The sequence below is a fragment of the Drosophila sulfurigaster genome, chromosome 2R, assembly GCF_023558435.1.
Source record: "Drosophila sulfurigaster albostrigata strain 15112-1811.04 chromosome 2R, ASM2355843v2, whole genome shotgun sequence".
NCBI classification, from domain to species: domain Eukaryota; kingdom Metazoa; phylum Arthropoda; class Insecta; order Diptera; family Drosophilidae; genus Drosophila; species Drosophila sulfurigaster.
The window spans coordinates 5,605,948-5,620,171 of NC_084882.1; the positions used below are offsets into that span (position 1 = coordinate 5,605,948).

The 14,224-nt window shown below is 39.0% G+C and overlaps 3 protein-coding genes across 5 annotated transcripts; 2 read left to right on the forward strand and 1 right to left on the reverse strand.

Annotated features, from left to right (window-relative positions):
• The first annotated feature begins 74 nt into the window (after positions 1-74).
• Positions 75-2,409, forward strand: LOC133839177 (protein asunder). The gene is made up of 4 exons (XM_062270542.1): positions 75-702; positions 760-1,789; positions 1,852-2,148; positions 2,220-2,409. The coding sequence occupies exons 1-4, from the start codon at positions 171-173 to the stop codon at positions 2,407-2,409; spliced, it is 2,049 nt and encodes a 682-aa protein (XP_062126526.1). The 5' UTR covers positions 75-170.
• Positions 2,410-2,561: 152 nt separating this feature from the next.
• Positions 2,562-3,380, forward strand: LOC133839190 (uncharacterized). The gene is made up of 2 exons (XM_062270582.1): positions 2,562-2,703; positions 2,758-3,380. The coding sequence occupies exons 1-2, from the start codon at positions 2,646-2,648 to the stop codon at positions 3,333-3,335; spliced, it is 636 nt and encodes a 211-aa protein (XP_062126566.1). The 5' UTR covers positions 2,562-2,645; the 3' UTR covers positions 3,336-3,380.
• LOC133839174 (nucleolar protein 6) lies at positions 3,338-7,788 on the reverse strand. 3 transcript variants are annotated; one of them, XM_062270534.1, is made up of 6 exons: positions 7,562-7,788; positions 6,061-7,481; positions 5,808-5,918; positions 4,504-5,744; positions 3,879-4,282; positions 3,338-3,816 (listed from the first exon to the last, which is right to left on the reverse strand). In XM_062270534.1, exons 2-6 carry the CDS (start codon positions 7,383-7,385, stop codon positions 3,433-3,435), a joined length of 3,465 nt encoding a protein of 1,154 aa, XP_062126518.1. In that variant the 5' UTR covers positions 7,386-7,481; positions 7,562-7,788; the 3' UTR covers positions 3,338-3,432. The 3 variants fall into 3 exon arrangements, with proteins under 3 accessions (XP_062126518.1, XP_062126517.1, XP_062126516.1); XM_062270533.1 differs by having other exon boundaries at positions 6,061-7,491; XM_062270532.1 differs by having other exon boundaries at positions 6,061-7,502.
• Between the last annotated feature and the right edge of the window lie 6,436 nt (positions 7,789-14,224).

Genomic DNA, 14,224 nt, shown 5'->3' on the forward strand with positions numbered 1-14,224 from the left:
CTTAAATGCCTTATAGAAAGAAACTATTCCTACCTTGAATCACTGTGTTCACAGGGTATTACATAGGTATCGCCCATCACTAGTGCAAGCTGCTACCAGCTGATGTAAACAAACCAATTTCTGTGTGGTATTTTTCAACTGTTGCCGCTTTTTTAAATCTACTCTAAAAAATGTTTGAGCGCAATCAAAAAACTATATTCGTGTTAGATCATACGCGATATTTCAGTATATCTAGTGAGCAGTACATATCGATGGATTACTTAAAGGGCAAACCATTGCCCGAGACTTCGGCTCCAAGTGCCACAACACCAGTTGCCCAGACGCAGTTGAGTAAGAGCTTGTGGACATGTGCTGTGGAATCGTCCATTGAGTATTGCCGCATTGTTTGGGATCTTTTTCCGGGCAGAAAGCAAGTGCGTTTCATTGTTTCTGACACAGCGGCGCACATTGTGAACACCTGGAGTCCAAGCACCCAGAATATGTCGCATGTGTCGAATGCCATGATGATGGTCAGTGTGCCATCTCGAAGCATACCACAATCCTCCGACTATTCTGTCATACATGGACTACGGGCTGCAATCGAGGCTTTGGCAGAGCCCACAGACGATCAAGTCCAAGCTGCTCAATCTGGTTGCACTAAGATATCAAATAAAGGACGCGTCATCTGTATTACCTCGGCTAGGGATAATACCAGTATGAAGAGTAAGTGAAGTCTTGATTTGGGAATATGGTATTTATGATTTTCTTGGTTATTGCTAGGTTTGGAAGACATTTTCAATACAGTGCTGCTGCAGCAAAATGCGTTGGCCTCACCTCCCGGAAAGAAAGGTCTGCTAATAGATCATTGCCACTTGGTGATACTCAATATTGTACCTTTGGGCATCGAATCATTAGTCACTAATCGTCAGTTGTTGGAAATTTCTCCACTATTGGATGTGGAGATACACACGGTTAACGCCCCCGATATATCCGATAAGCTGTTACACCTGATAATGGGACATTATGATCTGGCCAGCACCACAGTGACCAATATACCAATGAAGGAGGAACAGAACGCCAATTCGAGCGCCAATTACGACGTGGAAATATTGCATGAGCGTGCCGCGCACACAAAAGTGTGTGGACCGGATTTCACTCTGCCAACAAGCATAAAGGTGGGCACATCCTACGAAACGGTCACGCTAAAATGGTGCACACCTCGTGGATGTGGCTCTGCAGATCTGCAGCCCTGCGTCGGTCAATTCAATGTGACCCCCGTGGATGTTACTTCGCGTCCAAGCTCATGCCTAATTAACTTTCTGCTAAACGGTCGCTCGGTGTTGTTGGAGGTGCCACGAAAAACGGGCACAAAAACCACCAGCCATATGTTGTCCGCTCGTGGGGGTGAAATATTTGTGCACTCCCTTTCAATAGCACGTTCAGCGATGGATGAAGCACCTTCAATTGGCGATGGACCTGGTGGACGTGTTGCAGATTATCGCATTGCTGAAATGGGCCAGTTACTCAAGATGTCACGTATGGTGCCGCTGAAGGCCAAGCCCAAAAGCAGAATCTCCCCTGGCGAGCATTTATGGCGACGCATGCCTCGATACTTTCCGAGAACTACCAACGTTACGATTCTTTTCAACTTGCAGCGGCAATTGGCGTGGCTGCCGCACTTCCTACATCTGCTGGTCAAGGAGGACATGGACAAGCAGGAGGAGGTGCGCTGCCAGCAGCACATCCATGAGTTGTACAAAAGTGCATCACGTGGTGAAATGCTGCCCTTTGGTAACACAAACAACATACGGTGCGTTCTGTATTTAAATCTTCAGCGTCAATCTTTATTAACTCTAGCTTTTCTTGTCGCAGGCCGAAGGCAAGCAAAAGCAAGGATCAGTATCGACTTTTCTACAGAGAGCTGGAACAATTAATTCAGCTGAATGCTCAGACGACTCACCACAAGAACTTGCTGGAGAGTCTGCAAAGTCTGCGTGCATCTTATGGCGATGTGACTAATAAATCTGAAGCGGGCGTCGCCCACTTGCGTTCGTACACTGAGTCACCACTTTCACCCGAACGCTTGGAGCCCAATAGCATAAGCAGCAGCAACGCGTCCAGTAGTCTTCTTAAGGCCAGCAAACGACGCATGTCCAGCTCGGGACAACGGTGCGAGAGTTAAATTACCATTGCCATACCATATTTATGTATAATATGATTTTTTTTAAATTTACTTGTAGTTCACTTCTGGACATGATAAGCAATGCGGAACGAAATCAATCTAGCAAGCGATTGGATTTTTCGGGGCGTCTTTGTACACCATTGGGTCAGACAGCTAAGCTTTACCCTGATTTTGGAAACAAGGAGAAAGATGTGTTAACGCCTGGCTTACTATCGACCAACTTAAAAGACGAATCGATTCGCAGCTAAATTTAAAAAGTCTCTCAGATGTCCAGTTGACACGATCCAAAATATTTATTAAAGTATACATATAATAAATGATTAGTTATCAGAGATTTTATTGTTTTACAATCACTCAGAAGGCTCTGCTATTTTGTCTTTTTTTCACAGTTGCAAGCTCACAAACATCTCCATTTGTACGATTTTAGTATGTTGGGATTCTGAAGCCAGTCTCTATTTTTAATGCAAAATTTCTTAGTTTAAATATGGCAAATAACACCAGAGTAATACAAGTCTTTGAGGAGGCTGCCCCTGCTGTGAACAGTGAGTTATATTAGTTATACTTCTGCTCATACTAATGACCAATACCGTTTTTAGTTCCTATAATCGTAGGCAACGAAATGTTTATGCTGACTCAACAGGACGTTCGACGAGTAGAGGATACTAGATACATGTGCTGGAAACGTTGGACTCCTAACGAGCAGCTCACCTCCATTCCGGCTCTGCAGCCGCCTAATGCCTACAATAGCACTACCATGACTACTGAGAGCCAAAACACTGTTCCTATGGATTTCATTGCCAACGTATCGAACCAACTGAGATGGTCAAAAACAAATGGAACCTCTGCAACGCTTCCCCTTACCTACAGCGTTGCAACATCAACCAATGCATACGATTGCAAAGGAACTGATCCTATAGCAAAGCATTATAGCAGTTGCCAGACAAATCCGCAAACTTGTTCTAAGGCTTGCAATACGGAACCAGTTAAGAATCATCATCAAACATGTAAAAGGAATCGCGGGAATGAAAGCTTCTCAGAAACAAGTTGCCAAACTATACAGGACACATTAATGAGAACGCCAAGCGAATCGCATTTTTCAATGTCGGGTCAACCACATCATGAACGAAAAAAGTCCATGGTACCGCCCTATTTTGCGGTAAATGAAGAACACTAGAATCAGCGATAAAATAAAAATACAAATTCTATAATTGTATTTACAGTTCAATGCGTTTTGTTAAGTATTTAGTCGTATGTCCTAATTGCAATATATCTTAACATAAAGCACTAAGCAATTTACTTTTTAACAAGCGTTTCCTTGAACTTTTAGGTTGTATTTGAACCTTTTCCTTCTTTTTTGATGGTTTCCTGTTGACCTCGTTGAAGTAACGTTTTGGTTTGCTGTGCTCTCGTTGTCCACGCTTCAATTGTTCTGGAGTGGTTACTCGCAAATAAAAGTCCTTCAGCAGTAGTTTAAAATCTTCAATCAGCGTATCTCTGTCGACCTGAACTTTTCCACTAAAGCAGGGCGTGCATGCTTGCAACTCGTTGACTTTGAAAGGCTTTGGTGCGAATTCATTGGCGGGTCGCCATATAATAGCTAACTCCTTACCGCCGTGCGGGTTGAAAAAGAATGCCGCATGCTCCGAGTAGGCCGCCTATAGAAATGGGAAGCGTAAATACCAATAACAATTAGAGCATTATTTTGCATTTCGCTTACCCTCAATTGTTGTACTATCTGCGCTAACTGTTGACTGCCCGCAAGTGGCAAACGGAAATTGCGCTGACTTAAAGGTTCAAATGGTGAGCCAAAGTCAAAGCACAAAGTATTGGCAACCAGATCGGGTTTGAGCTGTATAACTAGATCGTATCCCTCGCTGGACGGTACAAATAGCTGTGCAGGCCGCACAAATGCCAGTCGCTCAGACAAGAGGCTCGACTCGATGAGTTGCAGGGCATGACGAGCTAGCAGCGTTACTCGAGCCAGAACTGGCTTGTTGGGCAACTCATCACTAGTCCACAGTCGACCCGCATGCTTCTGATCGTACGCGGTGGCTAAGCATAGTGGAGGATAGCTCTGTCTTTCACTGCGATAGCTGTGCTCTAGATCGGTTACTTGTTGCTCTGCAATACAATTGAAAATGTAAGTGGTGATAATAATAAAATAATAGTAATAAAATACATTTTATATTCGTTATATGCAACATTTAAAAACGAAGTGCAATAAAATAGTAACACTTTTTGGACCCTGACTCACTTAAGAAATTATTTTACGTGCTTTAGCGATCTGTTAATTATGTAAACCTTTGCATTTGAAATGTATTCGCACCTTTTGAAGATCTTACCTGCCCAGCTATTGTTGAAATTAAGCAAAAACAGTTCGCCATTCCAGTCGGTGTGGGCAATCAACTGCAGGAAGCGAATAAACCCCGTCTGGGGCGCTACAGTTGAGTGCGGCGACTGCCGTTGCTGGAAAAGATGTGCGACTAGCAACTCCGTTGCTATACTTGGCCACAAACCCTCGTCCAGCAGCTGGGCTGCTATCCATCGCTTTGCAATAAGCACTGTGGGTCCAAATGCACGATGGGATTGATGCAGAGCATGCAGAGCACCGTTTACTTTAGGCAGTATGTAATGCTGACGTTCTAGAGCACGACTCGCTGGATTGTCCACATAGGTGATGACGCCACGCTCTGTTTGCTGTTGTTTGAGCAACGCCAGTTCCTTGCTATGAGCCAACTGCAAGAGGAAACAATAACCTTGTTTCAACACCATCAAACCCTTTTCACAGAGCAGCCAGTGTAGTTTATACTGTGTCTCAAGCTGCTGTCCGATCTGTATGAGAAAGGCAGTCTTCAGGTTACGTAATGCCGCCAACTCATTGGGCCACTTTCCACTCGGACCCAATTGGATAATGACGTCCAGCACCTGCGAAGCATGTATCCGTTCCGCTATTAAACGAGATTGTGGCAACGTGGGCTCTGGCTCGCAGTAACGGAAGACGGGTGAAATACCAGAAATCGATACAATTTCTAGGGGCAAATCGCCTAGATTGTGTAGCTGTCGTGCTAAAGCATCATAACAGTGAATGACAGGGGATGTTAGAGTCTCGGCATCCGTTTCTTGCTGAATCTTCAGTTTTGTTTGCAATTTCGCCACCTTGAAGGAAGGTGTCAACGAATATACGACATCCAGTTCGCCGGCCACGTATTGCACATCGTTGGGGTCTAGTTGCAGTTGATGCTCCAGCAGATGTAACACTATTTGCTTGACAATCAAACGTTTTTGACTTGGAGCATCTGTCGCAGCTGCCCACACAACGGCCTCCGTTATGCTACCATCTTGAAAGCGGCGTAGATTCGATTTATCGCCCCAAAATTTGCGAAATTCGGCAGCACCATCGGGGTCCTGGTTGGTCGAAGGTCCCTTATCAAGCACTTCGTATGCATGTTCCGGATCCAAGATGAGACCCAAGAGCAGGCTGCGACCAATCACTGGCGCTTTAGAGTCTACTGACCATGGGCTAGATGGCACCTCCAATGGCAAAATGGCGTGAACCCGTTGACCCAATCCCTTTTGCAGTAAGCTAAACCAAACAAAAAGTAAATCAATGTCTAATAGAATAATAATAAGAATTAAGTTTACTTACTCTGTGAGTAGCTTGAGCAGCTGTGGATAAGCGCAGTTTGCATAATCATACTTAACGTGAGGTGGCACGTGTAGCTGGAGCAGCTGATCCACACTTGCTCCATTCGTTATTCTAAAAGGAAATATAGAAAATATGAATGCCAATAGGTTTTTAAGTCTTAAATTAATCAAGAAGTATAGAGTATGTATGCACACCGATCAGTCAGTCAGTTAGGACAACGAATTTTATATTTAAAAGATATACTTCTACTCACTTCAGAAAGTTGTCCATGCGCGAATAGAGCGGCGACTTTTGCATGAATATGTGCGAGAAACTATTAACTTTGATGTCATTCAGCAATTCCACTGCCAGTTTGGCCTCCATACAAACCGCCTTATACACAGCAAGTGGCAAGTTAGCGCATAGATTGAAGTACCCCGTTACATCCATGAAGCACACATCAAAGTATTTGGCTACAGTGCTTAACTGCAATTGCTGTGGCTGTTGCGGCGCCAACGTTATGCCTTGAGTCCAATTGCTGTTGGCCAACTGATTCCAAACTGTGCGGGCCACCTGGTAGCTGCTGCTCGATTGATGCAATAAACGGTTTTGCGACAAATACACAATGTACGCAGCCAAGATGTGAGCACTAAAACCACTGTAGCCTACATCCAGCTGGCGTTGTCGCAACCAAACCTTAAGCAACAACAAGCCTTCTTGGAAGTTACGTCTTCCCGTGAATGCGTTGAGGAGCAGAGTTTGATTCTGTACCAGTGTAAGATCGAATAAAACATTGGCGTTGTAATGCTGGGTGGCTGGCAATGCTTCATTCGAGTTCTTCGGGCTTTTATCACCAAAGACTGAAGGCCGAACGTTGTTATTGCAGGGCACAAAGCGACTCAGTTGAAAGACAGTTGCGGGCGCCGTTATATACAGGCGGAACATCACGTGGCTGCCCACCTTCGAGCCCGGCGTCATCTCTAGCACGGGTTTTAGAGGATTATTCGCATGGTAATTGTAGGCAAACTTATCCGCTGAAAATGCAGTGTTTTGCTTTAATTTGCTCGCCACGTATGCCAGATAAAGAGCGCGCTTTTGATCGTACACCAAGTTAAGATAATCATCTTTTTGGAAACAAGCAGCGGGCATTTCAAGAGCAACATCCACAACAATATTGGGACCCAGAAGAGTTTCAGTCGTTGCGGAACCAATGAATTTTGGCGGCGCTGATGGCGCAATGAATTGGAAGTTAAAAGATTTCTTGTTGAGGTGCAGAGGGACCTCAAGCTGACATTTGTCCAATAATCCGTCATCCAGTTCTTCCAATGCAATCACAAGCGATTCTAGCCAGATGCTAATGAAACTGTTGTATTTGGGCTTAATTTGAATCTCATCAAGCATTTCTTTGACCTGCAGCTTGAACAAATTCGAATGAAACAGATTGCGCGTATCACTCAGCTCCTTAATTTCCTCCAATGTTGGTGGTTTCACACTTTCATTGTGTTTGGACTTTTTCTTTTTTCGTATTCGACTCATTATTTGATTGAGGTACTTTTCGCTTCTTTCCTGCACTGTGGTCAGGCTCCTCCTTGAAACCATTATCGCTTAATATATCGTCAGAAATTGTATTTTCCATGTCGCTGGATTCTTCGCTGTTTGAATCCATTATTGAGAGGTACGTAGAATTATTATTTACTGCAGGAAGCTAACCGACAACTGTATTATTTAAAAGGTTCTTAGGGTTTTTATATTAAATAGGGAACAGGTGATCTTACCGATTTTTGTTTTAGTGTTTTAACTTTATGCATTTAAAATGTTATATTAACACTTGTAACTGAATGGTACCAAACATACCCACGTGCTGTTTGCTTTTTTTTAAAATACTAGTTCAATAGTTTGGTAGAAATTGGCCCTTTTTTTTTGTAAAAGTAATCGATAAGTTAGTCCTTTTCAAAATGTTATATATATACAAATTGGTCAGCCTTTGAGCGTGTACGCGTATTATCGTATTAAAAATAAAACAAATTTATCAGCGCTTATATCATTTAACTATAAGGATTGCATTAAGCATTTGGTCGTATGCATTATACATCTGTGAGAAATAATCGAATAGAAGTAATCGATAGTTATTAAAATTACCATTCCCTAAAAAGCTTATCTGTCTTACTTTTTATTAAAAAGTTTTTAATAATACGCAGCCGTGCATAAATATTATGTAGACATTTTTCGTTTTTGAATTAAACGTACTGTATGTCCATGATATTTTATTTAAATAAAAAATATAATAAAGGCTAACCACGCATGGCCGCATTGCGATTTCAGAGTATATTATTGTTGCTAAAATTTCTGCATTTCTGCATGTCTTGCCGGCTAATTATCTCTAATAAAGCATAGTATATTTGGTATAAATTTAACTGGCTGTCATTGTTTTGGTATTAATAAATTATCTTCATACGGTAACACTAAGATTGAATGTTCAATGTGTGTGTGTGTGTGTGTGTGCAAGGCAGGGGAAAAAGTCGCTCAAATTTTCTCGTGTTCTCCTGCGTACTTTTAATTGCAAAAACAACTTTGCAGCATATCGCCCAAACAAAAGTGCTGCCTTAAGTTTCGCGAATGGAAAAACAATAAAGAGGCACCGTAAAAATTAACTTGTGCATAATCGCATGCATACACTTTCCAACTTCAGAAATCGGTCTTGCAATAGTTTGTGGGTTAGTGTGTGTAATCGTGTACGGGCGCGCGTGTATAAGTGAGCAATGTAAAATGAGGCGTAGGTGAGGAATATACATATGTGTGCAAATTTGTAGGAAAGATACAAAAAAATATAAAAATGTATGTGATTTATTTTAATTGGTAAATTATAAGAACCCAGGACCTGCAAAACAATTCTGACGCGTTGGCATTGAAAAATATGGACAAATTTGGGCAGGAAAGCACCCTGTATTTTTGTGCGGCCAATAAAAAGATTTTTGCGTGCCGAAAGCATTGAAAAAGCAAAAGAATTAAAAACCCACGTACAAATTCGGTGTGCAGTGTTTGAACTTGTGTGTTTGTATTATGTGTGACCTTCCTGTCTTTAAAACCCAATTTGTGCAGAATTTTGCTATTTTCATCAAACTATAGACATATACATATATACTATAGATGCATATAAGTATGCGCACTAATTGGCCTAATTTTGGTTAACTTCCTCAGCATTGTGCGCTTACGTGGAGTTGCTGTGTGGTTTGCTTTGCAATGTGCCAATGAATGCTAAGAAACATTGAAAATTGTTTAAATAAATGTCAAACTAGTTATAACTGCAATTATGCGCAAAGCATGAAGCTCATGAAAATCAATGGACAAATGTATGCGACAGGCCCTCTCATGTGTAGTGTGACCGTTCACAAACTAAGCAAACATACCATAAAATACTTCAATAGTTTCATTAAGTGCAGCAGACAGCTTTCGTCGATTTGGTTGAAATATGCTTTGTATTTAATAAAAAAACCAATTTGAATCTATAGAATTGACATAATTACATTTCTATTTATGCCCACTATTTTATAAATAGTAATAACTTAGATTAATTATTAAATAATACAATTGATTTGTTTTCTTCCTAATTTACAGCCCGAAATAAGATGAAAATAACGCAGGGTCTGCAATAAACACCAACATCATCTTCAATACTGCATCTACAACTCAAGAGAAAATCATTACTAGATAAACTTTAACGTGCACGCGTCAAATACGATTCGTGTTGACAACTTAAATAATAATAATTAAATTTTATTGTTTGTTGTCATTGGCGTAACAACATTTGCAAAACACGTCAATGATACTTTATCAACTGTGTGGGGAAAATGTGCAAAAGTGTGTTTGTTAAATTGTTAGCCAAAATTATTTGTTTACCTAATACTACATAGAACGTAAATGCCTTTCTTTATCTAACTTAAAACAAAACATCAACAATAAGAATAACAATTCCACGCACCACACAATAAGGAAAGCACACATCTCTATAGACAAACATTGCACCCAAAAACCATTGTTTCCAATTACAAAAATAGTAAAAAAAAAAATTAAAATGCTCAAATTAAAAAATTAAATGTCAAGCAAGAACAACAGCAGCAGCGAGACCGCATCATACAGATCAACAAAAAGACATAAGAAATCTGCAAGCTAACAAAAACAACTGAAATAAAGAACAAGCAAGGCAGTATAAGGCTACGGAGAAGGTGTAGAAGGAGCGCAACAGTGAGATCTGCTTTCCGTATGCATTGGACGCCTGCGCGACATGCATTGACGTTAAGTGAGTGTGTGTGTGCGCTTCTTTGTATGTGTGACAGTGTGCCACTGTATGTGTGTGTACATGCGCACAACAACAGCAGCAAGGAAGGGAAATAACATAAAGTCAACACACATTCAACAGATTAAACAAACTCTCTGAACAGCAATTTTGCATTTCAACTACGTTTTGGATCAATCTTATCAACAATCAATAGCCGTTGCTATAAGTTTCATTTATTATCTTTCAAAATTTGTGCAAACTGATTGCGTTTTACAACACTAAATTCAAGGAATCTTGCCGTTTATAACTAGTAGCAGAAGCAACAGCAACAATATCGGCGACATGCAGCGGCGAGAGCGGCAAACGAGGTGAGTGCTAATCGGAATAAATTTTCCCCTTTCATATGGCGTCGTTTATGTATGAGTATTATGACTACTGTTAACTCTTCAGCAGCAAATTTTCATTTATGCAACGTTGGTTTAACGCGATTGTCGATCTCTGTCGCTGGTATGCAAAACTCTCGCAACTCATTATTGTTCTTGAAAAATTGTGCGTAGCTTTATAATTATTTACCCTACATATCTATCGACCGCTTTTTGCTAAATATTTGTATGACATATAATAATAGATTAATGGAGATTATTAAAACGTTACATTGCACTCCTATAAAATTGTTGTTACATACAACTTTAAGAATCTTTAAGAATGTTTCGTGCTCTTCTTTTCACCATAGAAAAAAAACGTATACACCAAAAGAATGAAGAATCATGTTATGCTTGTTATCATACAACTTTGGGACCGCGTTGAAAGCCGTTAATTAGAATGTAGGTTCGAGAGTCGAGTACATACACTTCCATTATCAGGCAGAAAAATTAACCAAATGTTTGACGATTAGATAATTTGAGAAAAGATAGAGCGTATTTCAAGTGCGTTAACGAATGCATACTCTGCTTTGTGCCTAGCAGATTGATTTTTGAATTCAGGAAAGTTTAAAAATTATACTAATTCAATTATTGGTGTTATAGCAGGATCATTTTCTTATCACATTGTACTTGACCAACAAACTATGTTATTGTAAATTATGTTGAGCTACTTTGATTTACAGGATAATTCTACAAATTTAGAATATCAAATAGCTCTGCAACAATTTGAATCTTCGATCTTACTATTGGAAACAAATTAACAGCACATTTATAAATGCAGTGTTGACCATTTGTAAAAAATTCGGTGTCGAAAAATAATAGCAAAAACAAAAACTATATGAAAATTGAGGCTACCTCAATGGCATATGCCACCTGTATGTATTGAATTTTTTTATATTATATATTTGTATATGCCTTGTAAAAATCCAATTAATGCTCTCCGTGGCTCTCTTTCTCTCTTTGCTGCTGTGCTGTTTTCATCATCATTTGGCTCACACAGCAAAAGTTGAAATTACCAATTGAGCGCATTTTTGTTTTGAATTTTTATTTTTTTTTTTCAATTCTCTTAAGTATCTATTTTTAGATACCAGTATTTCTATTTAAACTTGAGTATTTTCTTTGATTATTTTCGCCACTGTTTAGCATTTTTCTGTACTTTCCTCTTTTGCATAAGATTGCTTGGCAGCATCAGAGACAGCACGAGGGTTGAGTAAAATGGGTTTCAAATATATAAAAAACACGAGGCCTCATCTAAGGAAGCGGAAAGCCGAATACACTTAAATAAGTTACGCACTGATATTATTTTGGTATGTGCCTCATGTGGCCTTTAGCGGCCGACATTTGTGTGCGTGGGTGTAAACTAGTTGTTGGTTTATTTACCTTGTATTGTGCCTATTGACATTTCTAGGTTGATGTTACTTTAGTTATCTGTTTGTTTGCATTTTTTTTGTGTGGTTTCCTTATTTTTATACCCGCTTTTCTCCGACCCTATAAAGTTAATTTTGTGCGCCTACTTGCATTGCATTTATGTTACATTTATCTTTAGCGAAACGCGAAGATATTTTGTTAATTATTCTTGTTGTCGGTTATCCCATTGCTAACATAAACAAGTAAGAAAGCTACAGTTGAGTGTGTTCGACTTGCTGTATTCTCAAAATATACCAAAAATACTACAAAAATACTACAAATACAAAATGGTATATTTGGTATATCGATATAGTACCGCATTTAAAATATACCATAGGCGGCACAATAAACCAGATTGTGTGCCAAAGCAACTGCGACCCCTAGTAAGTAGGCGTTTTTGCCCATACAAAAGTATTTCTTTAATAACTTAGATATCATAACTACTATAGTTATTATTGTATATCCCAAAATTCGTGACTCTAGCATTAACATTACGCTTGTTATTCGATTTTTTTAATTTGCGGGGGCGGGTGTGGGAGTGGCAAAAATTTAAAACAAACTTGATCTGCGTGCAAACATAACAAATGCTAAAAAAAAATTATAGCTCTATCTCTTATAGTCTCTGAAATCTATGTGTTCATACGGACAGACAGACATGGATAGATTGTCTCGGCTGTTGACGCTGATCAAGAATATATATACTTTATAGGGTTGGAGATGCCTCCTTCTACCTGTTACATACATTTCCTGTCGGCACAAAGTTATAATACCCTTCGACCCTATGGGTAGTGGGTATAAAAACGGGATCTCTTTTTCGTTGTTTAATTTCCTTGGAGCCAATAAGTTTAATTTTCGCCGATGAAAATTAGAAGTTATTATATTATGTTCAGACCTCTAGTTCGAAAATTATTACATGAAACCTCCAAAAACTAAATTGATCTATCCGCTTTACATATAGCTTTCGGCCTTTCCAATACTTCTGTTTTATATTTATTGTTAAAATGTAACTTGAGCAATATATTAAGATCAATTAAATGGAATAAACAATTAAATCTAAAGTATAAGAAGAGATTAAGATACTAACATGATTAGATGTAATATTCTTCTCTATCATATATACTTACGATTACTTTATTTATATTACATATGCATATATTAAATATATTTCTCATTTGGTGCACATAAGACTGTCAACACTATTCGTTATCGCCTTTATGCGTCCTTCTTCGTCAGCTGTCAGTATTAAACAGCTTATTTCTGGACAGTGGAAGTCGCAGTGAAGTGCCCTTTGTTTTTGCCTTTTCGCTGCAAAGGATTCTTCTAGTTGTGAGTTTCCGTCATCATTGTCAACTTATTTGAAGTGTATGTGTATATGAACACAACATTTATTCCAGTATGTCGAATAAATAGATTTATCGGATTTTTATATAAATTAATTTTTGGCTCATATAATATAATATTTGAGAGATATAAAATACAAAAAAAATTTCTTAAGCGAATCGACAAAATTTTAAGAAATAGTCTTATTGGAAGAAATGTGTTTTGACTATTTCTTAGGCGAGCATACTCGACTGTTTTTTTAAATCCTTTAAGGGGTTTTTAAGTAATTTTATGAATCATCCTGTTACGACGACTAAGCTTTGCGTCAGCTGTGCACGTGTGAATATCTGTGTGCTGGTTGTCGTTAAATCCCATCGATTTGTTTGACAAGCTTTTACTTTGCACCTTGTTCCGTTCGGTTCATCATTGTGTCCATCTGTGCCTCTGATGCTTCGCACAGCCCTTCTCACCCCTAGACATTACGTTGGTGTGAAGCTCGCTAAGCTTTTAGCTTCAAGCATGACTGGCATTTAATTAAATTAGATGAAATTTGCACACTATTGGCTTTCTTTTACTGATGTTGCTATTGATAGTATTGCTGACTATTCCTTTGCATATTTTAAAATGTATTCGATTATATAATATATCGTTGTCTTTCCCAGTGTGAAATATCCTTTATATTAGTATATTTTCCGTATATTCATAGTATGTTTTAGATTTTTTTGTTCAACATGAGTAGCGGGCATGAAACCATATATATTTCTGACTTTAAAGTTTTTATTAAGTATCATTTCTATGATTTTTCGCATTTTCATCTCGCTCGCGTTTCGTTCATATATATGTATGTACATATATGTATATATGACGACGACACTCTTAATTTTGGTGTTGCTAATCGTCGGCATTGACAGTCGGACAGTTGGCCAAAGACAAATGACGTCACTGACGCAAAATGTTTGATGGGATGTTTTTTTGTGTATTCGCTTTTACATTCACATTATTTTTGTTAAATC